The 24,576-nt window shown below is 39.0% G+C and overlaps 1 protein-coding gene across 4 annotated transcripts in view; it reads left to right on the forward strand.

The window, feature by feature from the left end:
• Nucleotides 1-24,576, forward strand: part of ncam1b (neural cell adhesion molecule 1b) — a 91,637-nt gene that overhangs the window by 62,724 nt on the left and 4,337 nt on the right. The window contains exons 10-21 of one of the 4 annotated variants that reach the window (XM_030067478.1): nt 7,369-7,398; nt 13,312-13,462; nt 13,668-13,855; nt 14,219-14,315; nt 15,030-15,200; nt 15,395-15,523; nt 16,357-16,371; nt 17,490-17,522; nt 18,155-18,157; nt 19,467-19,591; nt 19,751-19,931; nt 20,957-22,077. In XM_030067478.1, coding sequence (XP_029923338.1) covers nt 7,369-7,398; nt 13,312-13,462; nt 13,668-13,855; nt 14,219-14,315; nt 15,030-15,200; nt 15,395-15,523; nt 16,357-16,371; nt 17,490-17,522; nt 18,155-18,157; nt 19,467-19,591; nt 19,751-19,931; nt 20,957-21,036 — 1,203 coding nt within the window. In that variant the 3' untranslated portion in view covers nt 21,037-22,077. Of the gene's footprint in view, nt 1-7,368; nt 7,399-13,311; nt 13,463-13,667; nt 13,856-14,218; nt 14,316-15,029; nt 15,201-15,394; nt 15,524-16,356; nt 16,372-17,489; nt 17,523-18,154; nt 18,158-19,466; nt 19,592-19,750; nt 19,932-20,956; nt 22,078-22,432; nt 22,629-23,752; nt 23,870-24,576 lie in introns of those variants that run through there. The other 3 variants (XM_030067479.1, XM_030067481.1, XM_030067480.1) reach the window with 3 other exon arrangements.

Raw genomic sequence — 24,576 nt, forward strand, 5'->3', positions numbered from 1 at the left:
AACTCCCTCATTGTCTTAACCACCAATATAATATACACTAATGACCCTAGCCAGACCTGGATCTAAACTGCTGGATGTTGACTGGTTGGTGGAGGCAACCACAAAGCAATATTTCTCGTTTCTAGCAGTCATAAAACCAGCAAGATTTTCATGGTATGGACAAACTTGTTTTATCTGTGCATGACAATAAAGTCTTCACTTGACTTGGCTTGATGATGTGCAGTCCCATGGTAGATGTCTAATCTACCATACTAATTAATTAGCAGTTTTTTTGACCATGATTTGAGCTGTAGGGCTCCCTGGTGGATCAGTGTTTATCAGTTGATCAGTATAGTAACGTTCTTCTGCTTGGCTTGTTAGTGAATGTTAGCAACTGAACTGCTAGTTAACAGTAGTTACGGCATATTTATACATTCATACATAAGGTGCAGCACCCTGGTATAAAGTTCCCCAGCTCTGAGCCGAGTAAACTTAAAAAGGATCACAGCAATAAAAAGTCAAAATTGTTTAAAAGGAGAGAGAGTGTTTTAGTTTTTATTAAATTGACATATGGGCCCTTATGTTCATACAGGCATATCACTCAAGGCATGATAGTGGGTGTGTTGTTATCTGTCAGCAGTGCCCTGTAATTTTGGTGCCATGCACGATTGCAAATTTGTGCCCACCAACACCTGCCTAGTCGGACTAGGTCAAATAAACAGTACGCACACGTTCTGTGGTATTTTTCCACTTTAGTTGGTGGAGACACACCCAGTTACACATCTCTGAAATCACAAAATCCATTTATATGTTAGGCTTGTCTGTTTCAAGTTGACATGAATGTCTCAAGTTGGAAAAGAAAACATTTTAGTACATTTTTTTATTCATTCTATTGCACATACTTAGTTAACTAAATTCATTACAAAATTATTGTTATTATAATTCTGATTATTATTAATTATAGTAGCAGTAGTAGTATTTATTATTTGCTATTCATTTATGAAGTGTGTCATTTGTTACTACAAACAGAATTTGTTCATTGCTCAATTCTTACAGCCGACTTAAAATAATGACGTTTTGTAACTGAATAAAGTAAATTACTTCATGTGGTTGTTTACTCCCCATTATCACATCAGATGATCTAATTTATCTCATAATTGGAGGGAAATTGTGCATAATTGCAGCATAACATGTAAAAATATCAACTGGTTGTTTGAAATTTTGATATCGCGTCACAGGTGTGCTGGTGCTCTGTTGTGTGTGTTTGCTGAGCTTCTTGTCATGATATGGTGGTCCACTGTGTTAAACTAGCTGAAAACTGTTGTGGTCATCTTTAGGTAGATATTTAAACCTGTAATTTTATAAGTACAATTCCAGAAAGTTATCAGTACTTTGCTAACTTGCTTTCCATCCTTGGTTCCAAGTGATAGTTAAAGCTGAATAATGCTTTCAAATCTGCTACTTGCTGCCAAATGTGATCATGGTACATGCACTCTGTTATTTAACAGACATGTTAAAGTGATGACCTGCTCAGGAAAATGTGTGGGAGCCCTCACATATTCAGGCTCAGTTTCATTTCATTGTATTAATGACATATTTTATTAATCTCCTTTACATTAAATACTGATTTAACATGAATTTTGAAAAGACAGAATGTCAGTTTCAAGTTTTTAATCGTCTACTTATTATTTTAAGGAGGAAAAGGTCCACATCGGTGAGGCATTTTCATCCTCCACCTTCCCTGTATGCACAATGATACATGATGCTGTAGATGGAGGAGATAATCTCTATAGCTCAAGATATTGTCACGATTGTAATTTTGACCAGAAGATCAGGATTAGAGGGTGCTGTAGATTCTGCTCTTTGATCATGGAGGAAACCAGGACAATCCATCCAAGCTAAAAGTGGTTATAGTCTTATGAGCAAGATGTGTTGCTTTCGCCTGAGAAGCTTACAGCTGAAAAGCTATGTTGAATTACACATCCATTATTGTTGTCAATGTTTAAGGTAATCTTTGCTCTGCCCCCACTTGACTTTTCAGTATACTGTGGTCCAAGGTATTAAAGGTTTATACCAAAAATGAGTAAATTTATTCAAAATATCCTCCTACACAGTATCCGCAGAACCAGAAGACACATACATTGTTAGATATGTATGAGTCTAAGGGGCACACAGCATGAGGATTGAGGGATTTTACTGTACCGTACAATACAATAGCAGAGGTACTGTACAAAAAAGAGATGAAACAGAAAGAGAATATTCATAAAAGGGTTGTAAACTCGTGGGTGCATCCCTGCTCGGAATTATGTTTCAAATTAAAATTGGTACTTATCTAGGGATAGTTTTGTTTTTGTTTCTACTGCTACTGGAGTTTTTTGTTTGTTTGTTTTTTTTGCAATTTTATTTTATTAATTTTTAAAGTTTCATTAACTCTATTTGTGGTATTTGGCTTTTTCAGTCTCCTTGTTTGAATGCATTCATGGTGAATTGTTTTAGATAAGTGAGGCTGTTTAATAACTGAAAATGTAAATGAAGCATTTATCCATGCTTTGTACTTTATCTACATAATGACTGTTTTGCTTATTTGAATACATATTAAACATTCTGCTTGATGCACAGAGTTTTCAAGCGGTATTTATCTGGAAATAGTTTGATCCATACAGTGGGAAGTAGTGGCAAGCTATGACTAATTAGGAGCTTCAAAAGCAAACTACAGCTGAGAGTTGATTTGGTGATGGCACTATGTTTTGTTTCCGAGTATTTCTGCATTTTTTGTACATCGCCAACTGTGTGATATTACATAGACTGTTGTAGGTGTCAGATCAGCCTGACAGGTACTAAATCCCAGCTGTGACAGAGTCAGTTGAGGTTGCTTTAGAAATTTCAAGAAAACTTGAAATCATGTCCTTCTATATAAACAAACCATTTGCACCAGATGGCATGTTTCAAAATAATCTCCATCACTTACAGGGAGGGTGTTGCTGGTCTGCCACTGGACAATTGTACGTTGATCTAAATATGACCATACACATCAAGGTTAAAACAAGGCTTCATGGGGTTTAAAGGGAGAGTTTAGTAGCTGTCTGTCATTGACAAAGTTTTCTCAGATATATGACAAAAAGCATAAAGCATGAGTTTTCACATATGGACTTACTTGGTGCATTTGCTTTACTTTAAGCAGCGTTTATGCATTATTTATATATGTAAAAATGTATTCACTGCCTGATCTAGAACTGGGCTGACAGCTAAAGTATTGATGCAACATTTAAATAACATGTAGTGCTCGGTGAGCTGTTGAGGTAACTAGCTGTTCACTGCTTAGATTTATATGACCGTTAAATACATCATGCCTTCACAGTGATCATGTTGCTCCGCAAGTGTTTGCAGCACTGTTGTCTACTGTTGGAGGAGAATAATTAGCAAACTGCAAATCTGATTGTGTTTTCAGCCACCTGACAAAACCATGGAACAGACATGTGCCCACCTATTTCAGAGACACAATTGTTATGTTGCTGAGGCCTTTCGGCTCTGCTATATAACATTTGAAAATGTAAATAAAGGCTGTAGCTGCCACTGCAGCAGTCTTTGCAAGATTGATGCACAGTGGATTCTCCTACTGTGGCTAACTCTAGAGATATTTTATTTTTATACTAAATCGGGCAGAGGGTGGGTGAAAAAGAGAAATGTATACAATAAAGTTATTCAGGAGAGAACCTTGGCCAGGAAAGTATTGGGACAGTGGCAGAAAAAAAATATGCCTCCTCAATAAAATTGTACCAAGACAGATCGATAACCATGATTATATTATAGCTAATGAGATGTTTATTTGGAAATAATGCTGTGCTGCAGTGGTTCAGGCAGGGGGTCTAAAACAGAGCCATGTTTTACCAAGCACTGGGTGCTAATGCAGAGAGAGCATTGTTTTCTACAAATACAATAGGCCACTCATTTATAACAGTGTGCCTGCTAGTTCAGTCGTGGGGTGATGTGGGGGTTTTCTTACTAAAATGCTAGTCTGTTCTCTGTGATGTATTGGCAAGAGTTTCTGGGCTCAGTGGTTAATGATACAGGACAATGACACTGCATAATCATCGGTGCCAGTCAGGCTTCATCCAATGAATGAAATGAAACACTCCAAGAATTCTGTACATTTACAGTTTGTGCTGAGGGTTTTTGTGTGAGTGTGTCTCCTTTATGTCCCAGCAGCATCTTCACACTGACATTACAATTCATGTCAGTGCAAGGAGAGAGGATGATTTTCTATGCAAAGGAATAGGACTGGGCCAGAAAAATGATTAATTCCGAGGAAAACAGCAACATATTGTTCTGTTTGTCTCCTTGCAGAAGCGATTGTGTTACGGTGTTTTCAAATTTCCATGCATGTATCGGCTGTTGTTTATTGTCCTATTGTCTTAGACAAACACCTTTCATGGATATGACAATGATACTTGTCAACTCAGTCACCACAGAGCCTGTGCAGGGAGACAGTGTGTATATTGGGTGGTGATGTTCCGGGCTGTTAGGCTGCCTGGTTTAATTGGACTGCAGATTGTTCCCAGCGCTGTGGTGGTACTGTTTGCAGCCAGCTGCTGTTTTGTGATCATGTAGAGCACACAGTGTGTTTTGCTGGGTGTGCCCTTCCATTGAAAGTCTTGGCTCACCCATTGGGCTCACTGTATATGACAGTAGGGGAGTTATTATTAAATGTGTTGGAATTATACAATAGGCTTAACATGTAATTTGCCTTGTAAATTTTTTATCCACTCATTCTATTACCCTCCTCATTTCTGAGCCTGCTCAGCTTTATATTAAAAGTTTATGCAGGTTTGCCTTAGTATGATAAGACTCTGACGACAGAAGAGTCCGTATACCCATTTCCTTTGTCTGTTTGCTACTGTATGCTTCTAGCGTTGATTAAGAGAGGATAATATGGGGGAATTTTAAATGAGAATTTATTGGTGGGTTGATCTACTGCTTTGCCCTGCAGTTATTCTAACTGCTTGTTTTCATTTTCCTGGCATTTTCATGATTTTGCATCTAATGAAAAAGCTATTTGCCATTTTGCTTGTTACACTTCAGCACTTTGTTCGTCGCTTTGTGAGCCATCACAATCCATTTCTGCTTCACATGTCTCTCAGCATCATGAAATCCATAAAGCATGCTTTCCAAAGAGCTTCTTGTCATACTGAGTTGGGCTTTTCAGTGTCATTGTGGTCTAGCTTGATATTAGATATTACCAACATTATTGCTTTAACAATGTGCTTACTATTCAGAGGTTTGATTTTCATACACCATAAGGCAAAGTTATTCTGTATTCAGCTCAGCGATTGTGTTGCCAGCATTCCAAAAACCGTTTTGTCTCATTAGTGAATCTTCAAATCAGGTATAACTGTAGATTATTAAACAACGGAAGACAACAAAAGATTGTATGAATTCAGTCAACAAATGGTCTACTGACACAGTTAAAGATACAATCACAAATCACACCATTTACTCAGAACAACATTTTTGGCTCTTATTCAGCCTTGGAATAAAATTGGAGCATATCAGTGAAACAAACCTCAGTTGAAATGTCAGTGCAAGCGTTGTTAACATTCAGAGCCACACAGTTCACTTAAAATATCATGGGCTACCTGAAGGCAAATATTTATTCCCAGATCACACATGGGGTCTTGAAGAGCTGCAGCAAAATTGCTTGTTTTAAACCCAAACTAACATATGGAAAAACACAGCAAAAATGACTTTATCATAAGTCAGGCTCTTGTACTTTCTCTTATTTATTCATTTGGGAGAGACTTCTTTATGTGCACTAATCTAACTCAGCAGTCCAAGAATGGTTTTACATTCTGATTGTTATTTTCAGCTTACATAGTACACACTACTGTAAATACAGCTTCTGATTACAAGTGCCAGTAAATCAAGAATACCATTGGTAAATAAGAGAGCATGTCTCTATACTTCCAGCCTCAGTGAGTCACACCTTCCTGACAAACCAATAACCACCTTAAACATGTGGGCATCACTCATCAGGTCTTTCAAATTGCAAGTGCTTTCCTAGTAATGTAATTCTGGACATTTTGACACATAAGCAAGCCGCCCAAATTTTCCATATAACCTTTGTTGTCTTACAATGATGATGATTGTATTATTGTTATTATTATTATTAGTGTTTCTTAGAATAACAACAATATAAAGGACGTTTTGAAAAAAGTGCATTAGCAATGAAAAACAGATGAAAGTCAAAAAGACAAGCAATTAAAAATCTTAACATGAATTAAAACAAGTTTTTAAATAAAAATACAGCAATAGAAAAAAAAAAGTGAGAACAGATTACATTGAAGGACAGTGAGGGTTATTTTCAACATGGGCCTTAATTTCCTTGTATTTTCCGTAAGATGACTGACTGCAGGGAACATCGGTGTTCAATGTGTTCCTGAGATGAACTAACTGTAAAACAAACAAACAAAAAAACAGTCATGTCAACCTGCTTTTGGTAATTACAAGTCAGATATGTGGACCTTTCTGATAGGCTGTGATATCTTCCACCCGGTAGCACAAATTGTGGAAGTGCAAGCAGTAAGCATAGCTGTGAAACCACCAATGATGGATCTTGAAGTTGGAGGTATGAAAAATCACGAATATCAGTTCTATTCACACTATTATAGCCAACCACACTCATAAAAATATCTGCTCTAGGCCATTGCAGGGCAGATGGTTTGAGACTGGAGCAACAAAATCCTGTTACTCTGTTTCCTCTGACAGGATCTGAACACAACAGAAGACCAGTAGCCAGAAAAGTAAACAAGGGAGCGTATAAACAATGATAAAGTGTCAAATGGTCTATCATTAGTGTATTGTGGTATACTAGATGTGTTGTTATATTTAAATATATAAGTAGTAATTGCATTTTGAGTGAGGTGTGTTGAAAGTTTTAATCACTTTTTGTATTCAGCTGTTTGAGATGACCTGTTAGACCTGTGTGGTTTGGACAGAAACATTTCCAGTGATCTAGAAGTATGTAAAGTCCTGTAGTAGTCATGATGGCAAAAACTAGATAAATAGGGGCCAGGTTGAAAATAACTGGAATTATTCTTCAAAGGCAGTCCAGAAACACACTTTGAGATGTGGTTTAAAAGGGGTCATTAACTTCACCAGCGTAAACTCCGTAGGCAGGGCATTCCAAAGCATACCTCTTACTGTGTCAGTAGACCTTTAACACAAACCAAATTTCACTCACTTAAGGTAGATATGCTGGAAATAAATGAATAAAATGACACTTACTTAGTCGTATGCAGTGTGCAGCATCCCAGCTTTGCTGGGATACAGATTCTTTTCTAAGAATGGCTTTGCCTTTTGTTTTGTTTGTTGTTGTGTCTCTGTCCTTTACAGGCATCATGGACACGACCTGAGCAGCACAAGGTATAGCTTGAAAATGCATGATTATTTCCTATACCCATCCATCTTTCATGTCAAGGGAGTCAAATTCAATTTCAGATGGACACAGATCAACTTGTTATCAAAGAAGAGTTAGGACTGACATAAACCTGGACAAATATGTATTAGCCTAATTGGGCAGTGCATATCTAACTACTGTATTTTTTTCTTCTGATTTCTGCATTAATTCAACATTCAGAAGCCTCCATCAAAAAGTTCACACTGTCTTACAAGTACAGAAAAGTCTTGTTGTCCTCCCAACTACCTCTCCAGCTATGACTCAGCTCTTTGCCAAATCCTGATTTTGACTTGAATCAGAGATACGTAGGATTATAAAAGGAGATGGCGCAGTCAGCGCTAGCTCTGAAACGCCAAGAATCGTGACAAACAAGACCAGAGCCCTATCTCTTAGAATGGGGTGCTGTCGGTATCCACTGTTCTGGAGCGTAAATTGTCACTTGCTATCCATACTTAGGGACACTGCCAAATTGTATACAACACTGAGCTGTACGTGCCCCAGTGCTACAGAGAAACTATGTTTTTCATTACATTTAGCCTTGTGGCAGCTGATGTCGTTGCCATCTTCACTGTAAACAGTCATATCAAGCATGGTGGCGAGCTATAGAGATTGTTTTACAAAGACATGCAGTTATGTTTTTTACCAGTTTGGTCTCGTAGTCGTGTCTGGTGGATCTGTCCTAAGTATAGAAGTTGTGAGGCTGCAAACTGAGAGCGTGATTGGTTGATAGTATGTCCTGTGTTGACATGTTGCCATTAGTAGCATTTCAAAACTTTCAAAACAATTTTGAACTGACAAAGTGTGCCATCTCTTCTATAATCCTGAGTATCTCTGTTTGAACATGCATTAATGCAAATGTGCGGTTTACTTCATTTGACCAAAGATAGCTGAATATATGTGCAAGACAGAAGTGCAAAGTTTGCAGACTTTTTTTTTCTTTTAATAGAAATCAAGTGGTCTTTCCATTTTCCTGCACAGCTCAAAGAGGGAATTGGTGATTTCCTATCAGTCTCCTGATTTACCAAATGTTTGCAGCACAAATGGCACTGCCTGTGTAAAAAGTAGCAGTTTTGATTATAAAAATCAGAGTCAAAAGTCAGAATTTCTTATATGTAGTATCACAAAGTATGTCTCAAAGGGCTTTGCATATAATAACACAGTAATGAGCAACATTAGTGAAATGTGTAAAAAAAAAGTAAAAATGTGAGATAAACTACATATAAAACCTCTTAAAAATATTAATAAATATTTGAAATATTTAAAAAGATAGATTTAAAAAGTTGATGTAAACGCAACAACACACAGAAAACACACATATGCAAAAATGTGTAACATACATTACATACACGTAACCATGTGAACATAAAACTGAATGTAAGGTGGATAACTGTAGCTTAGTAATCAGACTAAATGATTCAAATTGATGCATTTCAAGTTTAAGTTTGAATGAATCAGCTGAGCGAGGCTCTCAGATTTGGAAGACAACTCCAAAGACGAGGGGCTTGGTAGGAGAAAAGCCCTGCAACCTACTGATGTTTTATTTGTTTCTGAAATAGTCAGGAGACGGTATTTTGTGATCGTAGAGCCCCAGCAGGTATATGAGGAGTGACTAGAGATCATAAGTAGGATGGTGCAAGTCTGTGTAATATTTTACAAGTTAAAAGTAAAATCTTGAAATCAAATCTAGTGTGTATAGGAAGCCAGTGTTGCCTAAGTTTCTTTGTTTCTGCATGGTAACTTTTTAAAGGGTAATTATGATTCCAAGCAAAGGCACCACTCCCTCCCCAAAGGAAGAATGGGTAGCCTATAAAAGGGAATTATGCCAAGTTATTGCTTTTTATGAACCCTGGCTTACATTAATAAACAACACCAATTACATTGCAGCAGCATATTGGCATTTGTAGTCACAGCTTGTGTGTGGATTGATTCACACTGATCAAATAATAATGTTCACTTTTTCCAGCATATGACTATATAGTAGAACAGTGCTCAGCATTTGCAGTGTATTCATATAAAAAAAAAATCCCTCTAAGGGCAACACACAGCGATAGAGAAACGGTGAGGTATGCTGAGCATGGTTATTGTAAATGAGAGAAGACTGATGAGCTGTGGAAGAGAAGGCACATTCAACATGTATGTAGAGATGCATTGATCCACATTTACTTACTTATTTATTTATTTATTTATTTATTAGCTCTGGTCCGATTCCAATACCTGAACTTATACATCTGCTGATATGGATACTGATACCAGAGCACTTTTTTCTGTATTCTTCTTCTTATTATTATTTTTAATATCACTATTACTATTATTGTTGTTGTTGTTGGATGGTGGTGGTATTATCTGTAAGGTTACATGAGGATGTAGTAAACCACACAGCACTTCTTAGCCAACTGTTAATAGCTCCATCATTTGCAGATTTAAGGGCTTTTTACGTGGGTGACGAAAATCATCTGGCTTTAATTCATTTTCAATGAGAGGCGAGTGGAGGAGCAAGCGAGTAATACAGGCAGGCAGTGCGGGACACAGGCTTGCCCTTGAAAAAAAATCACACCTGTGGTCGTACATGCACATGCCCGATCGCCTGCTCGACCAACGTTGACTCATCCTGAACTTTTGACGCCGTGACACAGAAATCGCTATGTTATGTCTAGGTTTACCATCAAATGATGAAATTCGCTCAAACTCAAATCTGGCAGCCAGCACACAATGTACCCCTGCTCTCTTGTTGCTCCTGCTCCCATAACTTTGCTAGTAGGCAAATCTATACATTTATACATTTTTATTCACGTGTTGCAGTCATTGTTATGATTACAACATGTGGATCCGCAGCTCAGCCCAGTGTAATTTATCCTTTCATGGTACATGTACACAGGATCAGTAATTTCCATGCTTCCCATTCCTTGTCTATGTATGCAACCGTGCAATGGATTCTGGTAGTGTTGTGTCATGTTGGTGTCTACTCATTGGCAGGAATTTGAGGTCTAGGCTACATTATGCATCTTACACTCATAGAGAACAACTTTCTACCTCTGGAAACTCCCAAGAAACTTTTAAATTAACCATTAACAGTCTAAAATGAATTCGCCAACTCTATGGTTTATTTCTTGCCTCAAATGCTTTCCAAAACATTTCATTTAACTTCTGTCGTAAAATAAAAGAAAGTTTCCAAAAGAGCCACCATGTTGGTCCAGTTGGAAATCCATGCGAGGACAGGCCACTAGTGAAGCGCTGGTCCAATCAGGTGCAGCTAGGAAGTGTTAAGGTGGTTGTAAGAGAGAGCAACTGTCAGTCATCAGGAGTGGCTCACCCATCAGGTGTCAAAAGCCGGGAAGCAGCGTGACACCTGTCATCAAATACACACCCCTGTGGACACGTACCATCACATGGGATGCAGTGAGAACGGCAGAGCGTCAGTAGGAAGCCACATGCAATTTTTGTCACCCGTCTAAAAAACCCTTAATGGTGCAGCCTGAGCTCGGCCTGTACATCTAACTCATATAAATATCGGAGACAAAAACACACGGGGACTGTTTAATTACCAATTATGTGCTTCAACATTTAAATTTATAAAAACATCAGACTAAAGAGTCTGAATCGGTGTGTAGATCTGTAACGTCAGTACAGTAGGAGTGAATTATGTCAGTATCGGCACCCAACATCGATATTGAAACAGATTGGTCCCAACTCTAGTTATATGCTGAGACATTCCAAATTTGGAGAGACTTGAATCTGGCATGTGTTCAGTGTACTCTCAATTTTATGCTTTCCTGCAATATCTCTGCTGCCAAAGGTGTAGAAACAGTTTAAGAGTTCCACTATCAGTATAGTTTGATTTATTAGGGTGGCTTACCACAGAGTCTTCTGCTTCCCAGTATTTGTTTTTCCTCCTGCCTCATTTATTTTGTGCCCAGCTTTCACATACTCATGTAGGGTGGTTTCATTCCTTTTTTATAAGCTCTAAAGTCAACAAATAATAATCAAGTAAAACTGAAATTGCTGGATGTTTCTAATAGACACAGCCCTGTTGCATTATTCATTCTGTCTCCGTACTGAAAGCCATTGTTATGAAACTTTAATGAATCACCAATATCACATTGCAAATGAACAGGCAGTTTTCCTCTGGTAGAGAATGATATTCATTATGTGTTACATGTAGGCAATGAGGGGCAGCAGCCCGAGAGAAAGTTGTCCATCTGTGGTTGTCAAAGTTAGCTAGTGTCATCTTTTACCTTATATTGTCAAAAAGACATCAGTAGTGAAGCTTAATGACTAAGTTGGACTTTACATAATGTGGACTGCTGTGTAGATGCAGCAAACAGAAGCAGCAATACAGTGGGCATGAGTCGGGGGAGCAGGCTGTGTGCAGGGGTCAGAATGAAAGGGTACTGTGTTATGTAAGTGTTTCCCTGGTCCTCCTACCCGTTATGCATAATGAATGCCCCAGACATGCTTTGTCTATTGAATTTGAATACAAACTAATGAGAGTTTCTCTTACATGCCTGTCCAGACTGGGCCCTAATTCAATATGTGCAGAAGTATTTCTGCCATTGGTTCACCTGCAGCCACCAATGCAAATTATCCAAGTGAGGGACTTAGAGATTCAGCTCCACAGCAAATTGCAATTTACCAAAAAAAAAAAAAAACTTAAAAACCTTATTATCACAGACTATATATGACAGTCTCATATCTCCTCAAAATTTAGATGGTACTGCTTTATTTGGTTTTTAGAAATACAGAATGATAATATCTAGAAGACACTTAACATTTACTGTGGCATTAGCATCTCAAATAATGTACCAAGAAAAAAAAAAAAAAAAACATAGCCCAAAGCCTCAGTGAGAGTTACTATTGGAAAATCACTTTTTAAAAACATGACATTCCACACGACAAATGCTCTTTTTTAGGAATTTGACTCAGTACAAAGAATAACAACTGAATATGTACAGCATGCAACTTAACATCAGATCGAAAAATATGATGCAAGAATCATGTACACCACAGAAGGTTTGGAGAAATGGCCCTTTGAAAAGAGCCATTTGGCCTGCCTGTAACTTTAGACGCTGGGATGTAGACCCAGACAGTTTGGTATCACATGTCAGTAACAACCACAACAACAACAAAGAATTGTTGACCCTGTCACTGAATTCTAGGAAGCCTAGCTCCGCATATCAAGCAGAGGAAGCCTGGTTATCTCTTAACCAGGTCTTTTACTCAGTAGCTTGCTGTCGTCTTATTTTCTTGGTTTCACAAGCTTGTGACTTAGTATTTATTTTTCATCAACAGACCAGGGGCTTGTACTGTCTAATACTAATAGGTGGGTTCAGAGAACACCGTAACCTGCTACATATAAATCACCACCACAATGTTGAACATACAGCCTTATTTTACTATAAAATGTCATTTTTTTCAAGAACACTGGGTACCATCAGCGTAAAAGTGCCAGCATGGCAAGCTTGTGCTTTGCTGTCCAGCATCATGCATCAGCATATTGCATGAGCTGGTGACCCCGGTCTGTGAACAGCTGTAGATGGTTCCCAGTTAACTCCCTTATGCTGAACCGTGCAGTCTGTGCTTTTGTTAACAGACCCGCTGCATTCTGAGGTTTTTTGTTTAATGTTGTTGTTTTTATGGTGCAGGGGCACCCTCTTAGTTATCTCACAGATTATTTTTTTGTTACCTGTGAAAGATGAGCTGCAGAAAGAACTTGATCCGACAAAGCTTTGATCTCATCAGCAGAATTCTACATTGTATGTGTAAATGTGTGGTATGATCATGGAAGAAAACATGGAAAAAAAATCAAATTCTGTTACAAAGTAAAATGTGATTTTGTTTTTGTTTTTAAAAAAAGCAAAGCTTTGATTTTCTGCTCTATCTAGAGTCTGGATGGGAATGTAGTGGTGAGGAGTGATGCTCGTGTTTCCTCCCTCACTCTGAAGTACGTCAAGTATACAGATGCTGGCGAGTACCTCTGCACGGCACGCAGCGCCATCGGAGAGGACGCTCAACCGGTCTACCTGGAAGTTCGCTGTAAGAATTATGACCAGTGGCACATTACAAATAACCGTTGTTTATCATCTATCTTCAAAGTGAACCAAAGGGGCATTACCTTGTTATACTAAGCTCATAAATTTCTTTTTACAGAGAATTAAAACCACCATCGTCAGATTATAATGTCTGTGTTTTTATCAATCAGTTTTGTTTGTTTGTTTTTTTGTTTTGTGATGTTTCTTAGATGCCCCCAAGATCCAAGGTGCAGTAGCAGTGTATACTTGGGAGGGGAATGCTGTTAATATCAGCTGTGAAGTTCAGGCTCATCCTAGTGAAGTATCAATTCTGTGGCTCAGAGATGGACTGCAGCTGCCCAACCCGAACACCACCAACATCAGGATCTTCAGAAATCCCTCAGCCAGCTACCTAGAGGTGCGGTTGTATCCACATTAATATAGATGCGCGCACACACACACACACACACCGTAGGTCTCTCAGGTGCACACAGGCACACATACTGTAAACACACTCATACTGTACACATAACTCCTTGTGTCATCAAGATTTCATGAACATACACTTGAAGTGAAGGGTTTTCTTTCAGCTTGATTGTGGAAAAAAATCTGATGAATAATTCAGAAGGAGGAAAGCTCCGAGCCACGAATAAAAATAGGCTACTCTAATGGACAAACAAAAAAAAAAGGTCACCTTCAGAGTGTTTGACACAGAGATCTACTCATCTGTTTTGGTACACTACCCTTCATGTACAGTCGTTGCCTCTTTTCTCTCCTCCAGATAACCCCTGAGTCTGAAAACGACTTTGGGAGCTATAACTGCACTGCCTCAAATGAAATGGGAACAGAGTCCAAGGAGTTCGTTCTCATTCAGGCTGGTCAGTCATCATGTTCTCACAGCTCGTAATGTCTTTTTGCTATGCATTTAAATAGACCCTATTTCTCAGCTTGATAAAAAAAAAAAGTTGAAGGTTTTTTTAATATATATAAATATGTTTTATGTCTTTTCAACAAATAGAAAATGTGGATGGACATAGCATGATGTGAAAGTTCTTTCTCATCTTGACATGATTATGTGTTTCCTTCCTCAAATGTCAGCGGTTAGCCATTTCAGAACATGTACATCTTGAATTTGTATTTTAGTATTTGTTGCACTGTCTTTGCTCCCACTTACTGCAATACAGGTCAGTTTTAAAAACAAGGCTCCTCTGGGTTTTTTTTTTCCCTCTATTGGTATTCCATCCTTTCAAACTTTTGTTGTTTGAAAAGTTTCTGGGCAGAGATGAAAAGTTTTTGCTTGACTCTGATGATGGGTAAACAAACTTGATGACATCAGTGTTATCCTGTGAGCAGCAAGGTTATTGGATTGACATTTCCTTAGTGGGCAGTCAGCAGTAAGAGGATGAGGTTACAGTGTAGTGTATGTGAATCTGGTGGAGGCAGGATAGGAAACAAGTCATTTGATCCTGTGTTTTTACTTACAGCTTGAGAGTAAAATGTAAATAAAATGCAGCCTTACAGCCTACCAATTATGGTGTGTTGCAGTCTCACAGTTTTTATGGTAATATTTCCTCATTTCCCTCTGTAACTAGACGTGCCATCGGCTCCATCCATTAGTGAAGTGGAGCCCTTCTCCAGCACAGCACTGGTCCAGTTTCAGGAGCCTGAGGCCACTGGAGGTGTTCCTGTCCTCAGATACAGAGCTGAGTGGAGGGTTCAGAACAGGGGCAGCTGGACGCAGAGAATCTATGAGGTCCAACAAGGTACATGACATGCTACTGGTAGTGCACTTTTGTCAAATCATGTCTTCACTGAGCTGGAAAAACAGAGGAATGACCAATCATGGGAAGAGAAAACAGCAACATTGACATTCATATTCAGCATTTTACCCTTATTTTATTTATCTACCTCTCCTTTCTATGACTTATTTGTCTATATGACTAATAATATCTGGCAGGCTCCCCCAGCGAGGTGACTATCACACACCTGAAACCAGAGACCATCTATGAAGTGAAGATGTCAGCCATTAATGGCAAGGGTGAAGGTGAAAGCAGCCCCGCTGCATTCTTCAGGACGGAGCCTGTCCGTAAGTTGCACACACACGCACGCACACACACACACGCACACACACACGCACACACACACACACACACTCACACATGCATGTGTGCAGTTTACGGCATTAAACCGACATCAGACCTTTTTCACCTATCCTCACCAACATATTACCTGAATCCTTCACTTCTCTGTCCTGTAATAACACAAGAGCTGTTTGTCTGTTCCATTATTGATTTATAAAAACTAATCAAGAGTAGTGTTTCTCTACTGCAGGGTTCCTGAGACACTTCTGATGGGGTTACAAACACATCAAGTAATGATATCTTGTCTTTCAGTCTCACTCAGTCTGTCAGTTTCACTCAGCTGTAGGCGCCACTGCTGGGGGTTATGAAAAGCAGCACTGTCCCCATTACCTCTGCTATTTCTACCTAATGTTATTTTATTTATGTATTCAGTCTTAGGAAAAGAAGCAACTTTGAGACACTTCCATGATTTTAATGGTTTCATTTCATCAGTGGGATCAAAATTGCATGCCATATTGCACAGTGAATGGAGATGCACTTGCAAACTGTGATCTGGAATGTGAAAGAAAGAATAATCATTTTACTTTGTGTTGAATCTTGACTGCATAACTTAGCTTTTAGCCCCCTCTGTTGGTTGTTTTTGTGTGTTTCGGGCCGAGAACCTACTGCCCCTTGTTGGTCTTGCATGGAATGTGCATGTTGACTCCAAATTGATCTCATTGTCTTTGTTGGATTGTAGGTTGATTGTAGGCAGAACATCTCCTCATATTTTTGTTGCAATAATTTTGTTCATCCATTTTTTCTCCATTTTTTTCCATCTTTCTGTTATATCCCTCAGGCTATTCCTACAAAAGTAAGTGTTTCAGCTCTCTTTGTCTGAATCATTGTTTTAACTTCAAACAAGGATTGTTTCACAAAAAAAATCTATTTATTTTTGACGTGGTTGAAATTGCTATTTCATCAATTTTCATTTAAACAAAAAATAATAGTTTGCCTTTTTCCCTGGTCTTAATTCACTCTTAAAGCAAATTAAGATTTGGTCACGGATACGTGCTCTTGGTTTCTGAAGAAGTGGAGCTCGCTTCCATTAAGGCTCAATTGCTTTGACAAATCACTATAAATGAGATAGGTGCTTTCTTGCCTTTGCTAGGCTAAACATAGCTAATGGAAAAACCATGGTAGGATTTCAAACTTTAGGTTTAAAATAGAAAACGGCTGAGTCTGGGACACAACAGAAGCTCAAAATTTTGAACTGAAATTACAACAAGGATTACATTGTATGAAAATGTTTTTCAGGGCCTACACACTTGCTGACAGAAAGGTTTTCAGAAATAAATGTTTGTCACATGTACTAGCCAGGTGGAAGAGAATCAAATGCTATGAAATGTCTCTAGTCAACTGAAAATTTTACAACTGGTTTTATGTTTACCACACCAAGACTGACAGTTTTATAATGGGGATATTTACTTGCATCAGCTTGGTTATTTATGTAGCTGTTACTGAGGGTTGTACTGTGTCATCCTGCCCATCCCACAGTTGCTTTGGAGCAACATGGACACGCTTCCCTCTCTTCTCTCTGTTTTTATTGACAAACATTGGCTGGAGGGAAGATCACTGGCAGCACATAAAATATCTGACATGATTGAACTAAACCAATGACAAAGTCAATATAACAATGTCTAAGACATTTTATGGATTTGCTATACTCTGCTATATTCTTATGGTTAATGTTGCAGTTAGTGCAGTATCAGGACAACCACATCAGACACAGATGAAACCAAAGGGGTTTTTAGTTATTTAATTTGTTTTATTTATTTAAGAAATGTCAACTGATCCTCTGCTGAGTTAACTCAGATAGTGTTTAAGAGAAAGCTTAAACACCTCAGCAGTGTTACCATAGAGATACAGAAAGTCATTTAAAAAAGAAACTCATTTTGATTGCCTTATATCTTTTTTCTTTTATGTTTTTAGATGGCATATTTCATTTTTTCACTGAAGACACAGGTTTGTTCTGTAGTGGAGATATTAGATGATTAGTTTATTAAGTAGCTGCTTATAGCCTCAGGTGAACGCCCTGTTTAGCTGAATCAGTAATTATTTTACTGCATAGTATAGGAAATGTGGATATTTCTTGCTGAAACAAAATTACTTTGTGTGATCATAAATGTGCTACCTATTTCCTGTGCATTTCATTTTAACCAGATTTCATGAGTTGATAGCAGAGATATCCAGATATGTATCTGTCTGTGTGATTTGTAGTTCATGAAGTATGTGCTATAACATTAGTGTTTTGGATACCATATATGTGTATGTGTATGAATGCTACACATTTCCCTCATTTTGATGGGAGAAAATAAAGCTGTTAAATGTCAGCTGGTCTTTCCACCTGCTGGCCCCACACAGGAGCTCGTCTGTGCTGCTGTGTTTACTGGAGTCCAGAGCCTATTTGTGATGCCATGTCTTTCTGTTTCAGTTTGTCTGCTGGTCTTTCAGCTGTTTTCCCTCACCATGTTTTGTCGTTTATCGTATCTTTTATGTCATTTCTTCCACTTGTCTTCCAACCAATCACATGCATGCAATTCATGTGACTGTGTTTTTTGGCTTGCATGGTGCTGATGATCCCCTCCACGCTGCAGAAGGTAACTCAATGTTCCAAATGTATAAAGGAAGAATCCTAACTTTATAGGAGAGTCCTGGCATTAACACTTTAAACAACACCTTCACTGTGTATATATGCAAACGTTTAATACCCGTCTACCACATTCCTGTAATTAACCACTCACATTCACACTTGCCTCACTGACCGCCTTACTGAGCCAACTTTATAGTGAATTAAGAAGGGCTGTACGAAAATGAGGAGGGCATCATCCGGATAATATGCCTGCTACTCGTGTGATGTTACATCTCCTCCCTACAGGATGTGTTACTGTAATTAAAAAGTGTAATAAATAGTTTTTTCATTTATCATAAAAAGAGAATCAGTATCATTTTCTGATCCTTGTCAGTATCCGTCCTTCTCAAACTCTAGTTTGCTCTGGCACTCAATCTGTTGCTCACAGCATTCATGCTGAGAGCTTGCCCTCGCCACCTCGTCTTCCATGTTGTTTATTGTGTTTAACCTTAGCTGGAATTACATGCATTGCAGATTAAGTCAACTAACATGGACCAGTCTAATCAGACAAGGTTACAATGACAGTTCAACATGATGATTAACCACCATACAGCTCCTTGTTGTTTGTTGTCCTACAGCTGCCCTACAGCTGTATTTATGTTGCAAGCTAATTTTTAGTACAATGTCACCCACTTGGCAGGCACTTAACAGTCACAACAATTCTGAAAGTAAAATTATTGTGTGTTCCACCTAAATTGTTTAATGTAAGGTAGACTGGCAGTCAGTCATATAAGTGAAAAGATGTTAAACATAAGCGCAGCCCATCTCAAATAGATTGCATTACACAAACATTTCGCCAAAGGTTATTTTGCCAGCAAGCCTATTTGTTATGCTCTGAAATTCAAATCCTACACAAACATTTCTGTCAATGAGTCAAACAACCCCCTCCCCAAAGCCTTGTATGACACTGGTGAATGTCAGTCAGCAATTTTATGCCAATTGAATGTCACCCAGCAACTCACAGACTCAATCAGATAAGCATGCCATGTGTATCATTTGCTTATTAGGCTGACTTGAGACATGCTATCTCGAGGCAAGTGATAAAAGAAGGGCAAGTATCCTAAAAGGACAACAACAAAGAGAGGGAACAGTTTCAAATGTTGAACTTTACTTTTATTTCTAACAAAGGGTGTTTTTTTCCCCACATAATTTTGAAGGTACTGGTGGAATCACTGAATTGCCTCTGTTCCTCCCAATACAATAACCTGACTTCTAGTTCTCCACATTTTTTAAACAAACCTTTAAATAAACCCTATATTGCTCTTGTGTGCTCGTAGGGAAGCCCAATCCCCCTAAGCTCGAAGGGACGCTTCAGCCCAAAGGCAACTCCCTCAAAGTCAGCTGGATCAAGCAGGATGACGGCGGCTCACCCATCATACATTATCTTGTCCGCTACAAACCAGTGAGTATCGGGCTTCTGACTAGGCTCTGTAGTGCTGCTGCATTTTTGGATATACTGTATAAAGGGGAACAGTTCAGTCCTTCACTTATATGCAAGTGTGTGTGTGTGTGTGTGTGTGTGTGTGTGTGTGTGTGTGTGTGTGTGTGTGTGCGCGCGCAGACACATGCGTCAGAGTGGAAGCCAGAGTTCCGGATGCCCAGTGTCAGCGAGTATGTGCTTCTGAGTGGGCTGGAGTGGGACACAGAGTACAATGTCTATGTGGTGGCAGAGAATCAGAAGGGCAAGTCCCAGCCAGGAATGCTGTCCTTCAGGACGTCCACGCAGCCCGCTGCCATCCCAGGTAGCCTCCCGCAGGCCTCTCAGATCGGCACTAATCACACTGAAAACTGAGGAGTCAAACTCAAAGCTCGAACAGAGCAGGAGGTCCTATTTTCAACTCTGTGGCACTCAAAGGTGAATTATGACTAAATAAATCCTCAGAAAAAAAGATTTCCCGGCCTGTGGTGTGCCAGAAAAGATTTTCTGGCTGAATTTACCCACTTCAAAGTTGTCTTCGACAGCCCTTGCTAAATGAGCTTGAGTTTGCTCTCACAGAACTGGGCCAGACACTTCCCTCAACGATAAAGTCATTTCTTCTGAACTATTGCAGTGTTTCTCTCCATTTTATTTACCACTGAATAGCAGTTACTGACTCAATATTTTGTCCCAGTGTAGAAGCAACCTCACCTACTTACTTGATATTGACCCCTGATAATCACTGATTAACTTGTAGCTTGAGGTCTTAGCTGCAGCCGCAGGTTTTTAATAAAACTCACAAACTAGAAAAACTACACAGCTTGTCAGATCCCCAATAAGTTGTAGACAATCCAGAGCGCTTTGCAGAAACATTGCAGCAGAGCTTTATCTCCTCCTCACATTTTGTTTCACTTTTCTAACTCATTTTCCAGTCTTCAGCATATCCCACTCACCCGCCACTGAGTCACCATCAAGTCAATAGTGGTGTAGTCCCTCTTTGTGCTGTGCTTTTGCTTTGATGTTTTGCTGTACTGTTTTGTTTTTTTCCTTATTTTCTCCTTCAGTGGGAAAAAAAAAATCAGTTTCTTTTTTCTCTTTTTTCACTTTTGGTTTTCAGACCTGACACATTTTCACTTTTCTCTCTTCCTCCGTTTTCCCCACCCTTCTCCCTTTTTCCTCTTTGTTTCCCTTTGTTTCCCCCCCTCCTTTATTCTCTTTCCCTTTCTCTTTATCCCTCTCTCAATGTTCCTGCACTCTTGCCTGGTCCTGGACATTGGTGTGGTGGACCACGTGAACATTTTCGTCCTGGCCTGTGTGTATTTTGGTGTGGTTTGGGTGTGCTGTTCCCAGCCACTCAGGGCTGCTCATCTGTGACATACACTTTGGTATCACTCATCCTGTCCCTCATCACTGTATTCCTGCTTTCATAGTTTGTGGGGAGCTCACACGGTTACCGTAGAGGAGAACTTGCCTTTCTCTGGCCTGGCTGTCTCTCTGGACGCTTTCACTCCTGAAGCAGACTTGGTCCAAGATAGATGAGACACTATTAGTGGGTGAAAAAGGGTGCTCAATAGCTAGAGAACAGAATAGACGGATGTACTGAACCAAAGGCAGTGGACTCCTCTGTCTCATACAGATCCACTCTGCTCAGCATAGCACAGCTAGCCCCCAGTTCTAGACAAGAGAAAGGCGCCCCAGTTTACAGTAATGAACAATAACGTAAATAAATGAAGGTACATTTAAAAAAAAAAAAAAAAGCACTATGCATCAAACACGGAGTGAATGCTGAGTGCTGGACATGTCAGTTTACACACACAATGTATTATATTGTTTTCATCACTCACAAAATGATATGTACTGTATGTAAAGATTTTTAACTTTAACTTTTACACAATTGAGAACACAAACAACTACCAGAATGCCAATTGTTTATGATATTAACATTATATATACAGTTTGACAAGCTGTGTACAGAACTATCATAGGTGGTGTTGATAAAAGCAATTAATTGCAACTTTTGTGTTGATTTCTAAGGAAAATGTCCAGATATATCTCATTTATTTAATACAAATCAAATTTCAATTAAATGTACCTGCATATGTTTTTATACATCCTTTTTAATTTGATTGTTTTTTTTTTCTCAGCTGCATTTTATTCTCTAGTAGACCCTGAGTATCTACTGATCACTGGTACCGAGTTGAGTCAGTTTTTAAATAAAGTGTACATTTTTTGAGTGCTTCATGTTCAAGGTCTGCTGTCTTCAGCTATGATTATAAAATGGACTTAGACACAAGAATTGAAGATACATCATAACCTTTTGGGATATGTGTAATAGCCTGACATACATCTTTATTTTTTATTTTTTTTACAAAATGTCTTGCATTGCCCAGTAACTAGCAACATAGCAACATACTGCAAGCTTTCTTCTGGTCTTTTTTTCTGTCTAATACCAAATAAATGGGTTTAATATATTTGAATGGTTTTATATTTTATCATTTTAAGGATAACTGCTGGCAAACTTAACCCCCAAGTGTGCCACATGTTTGAAATTATGTGATATAAATAAACTGAATGAAAGTGATATAGAGCATTACACACACACACACACACACACACACACACACACACACACTGCAGTACATCTAACTACATGCTGAGACCTGCAATCTAGAAAATAATGTCAGTGTTTGCAGCAGGTGAGTTATTTCTGTTTTATGAAACTATCAATGATTACAGTAGCACTTCATTCAATTCAGTGACACTTTCCATTAAAGTGCATCACGCTACAGGTCCTCAGTGCTGTTCTCTCTGTCCCTTCTCAAGCAGACCTGGGAGAGGAGGGAGCCCTTCCTATGGGCATCGTCCTGTGGGCTGGGGTCCTCGTTGTAACATTTCTGCTCCTGCTCCTGGCCGTCGATGTCACCTGTTTCTTCGTGAACAAATGCGGCCTCATCATGTGCCTCTGCGGCAAATCAGGCACTGGAACCAAAGGACACAGTGAAGAAGGCAAGGCTGCCTACATGTGAGTATTATAGACTATGTTTACATGCAGCCCGGTAATCTCTCAAACGGATGGATTGAGCCTCACGCTACACAACAGCCTCATAAACACATCGGTCACAGTAGAAAACTCCAATCAGCCCCAGCCAGGTTGGAATTTTTAAGGTTCAATTAAAGAAGCTGGTTTGCCCTTTTGAACTCATTGATGTGGGTTTTTTTCTCACATAGGAACTGCTCATGTCACCAGTTAAATAATTCCAGTTTAAAAAAAAATAAATAAATAACGCTGCAATGCAGAAAATTCACAGTGCTGACTTGCTCAAATAATTTAAAGGAAAACTCCACCCATGGACACGATGCTACACTGTTACGTACAGTATCATCAATCTGTGATGTTCAGTGCGCTCCTAGAGTTATTTGTGATGGAGTGTGGTAATTTACCTTTTTGTACCCACTTTCCATCAGTCTACCTCTCTCATTTTTACTTCAGTAAGCAATTTTCTTCATTTCCCAGAATGTGCCTGAATGTAACTGAGCATATCTGTCACAGATTTTATGTGTAGGTGCAGAGTGCAATAGATGGAGGAACAAAAGTTGTTTTATCTGAACAAGGTGTTAAAGGAAAATCCACTCTTAAAAACTTTACTGCTGCTATAAAACAGCTATTGGTGATGTACTTTACATTACCGGGCCTGTAGGGTTTTCTGATCAAAACAGACAATGTGACATAATGCTTTCAGTACAGCTACAATGGAACAGTGTTCAATTATCTCAAACACCAGCAGTAACATCCAGTTTTTGTTTGAGCCTCTGAATTAAACAGTGAATGCTTCTTTCTAGACTCATTAGACTGCACAAGTGCCTAACAATTACACAGAAATCAATAGCAGAAGTGACAGGGATACTAGTTTCTCTACCGAAAGTAGCCTCAAGAAACCATAATGCAATGCAGCGACAACACACGGGGCTTTTTGAGTAATGCGCTCAACACAAAAAGCCTGATGGCTCACATGGTAGATTGCGCCACGTGTCGGGGGCTGGGTCCTCTAAGTGCTTAATGTGGCAGAAATGTAGAAAAAAATATAATGTGAAAAAATACAGGACAGTGCCTCCAGATGTTTGTCACAGAGTGTTTATGTCCTACAGAAAGGATGAGTCGAAAGAGCCAATAGTGGAAGTGAGAACAGAGGATGAGTGCACAGCCAATCACAACGCAGGCGGGCCGACAGAACCAAATGAGACCACGCCCCTCACAGAGCCCGAGTGAGTAAAAGTTGACATACAGCACGGTCTTTTTACCTTCCGAGTCTTTAGCCGTTGCACATTGCACTCCACTTTAAAGAATAATTTTCTCGCTATTCAACAGGATTATAATTTGACCCCCATCCACTGAGTTACACAGTGAAAGAAATCTGAAGCTCATTTGCTGGCGATTCTTGAGTGGAGTCCACTGAATTTATGTTGCTTTCTGTTCAGGTGATCTGTTTTTTATCCCCACTGGGAGGGATTATTGCACTTTTTATGTGTTTCTTCTCCAGCCTTTGGGGATTGTTTGTCTCATTGTATCAAGGTTGAAGCAATACCAGTTAATGACACGGAAAGACCTTTGAGTGTGGTCAACTTGTATGAAGTAATTTTACTACTTCAGTAAGCCATATCTAATATCAGAAATGTAGGGGAAAAAACAAATTTATGAGATTGTCACTGGTACTGTTCAGTCCTTACGGGTAGTGATACGTGGTGCTGTGGTGTTGTGTAGGAACACTGGTGCTTATAGTACATAAGTTTTTTCTAGCTCAGTGTACTCCATGTTGGTGTGTGTATGGGCTGTTTCCTTTAACGTCCACTCACAGCATGAACCCTTTTTCGTCTTTCTTTTTTTCTTTTTGTCACTAAGCCCAGTAGCTGTTATTTCGGTTACTTTGTTTATGTTTGTGTAAATTTATGAACCCAACTAAACCCTCTGCATG

Source organism: Myripristis murdjan, chromosome 13 (genome assembly GCF_902150065.1).
Source record: "Myripristis murdjan chromosome 13, fMyrMur1.1, whole genome shotgun sequence".
Taxonomy (NCBI): Eukaryota; Metazoa; Chordata; class Actinopteri; order Holocentriformes; family Holocentridae; genus Myripristis; species Myripristis murdjan.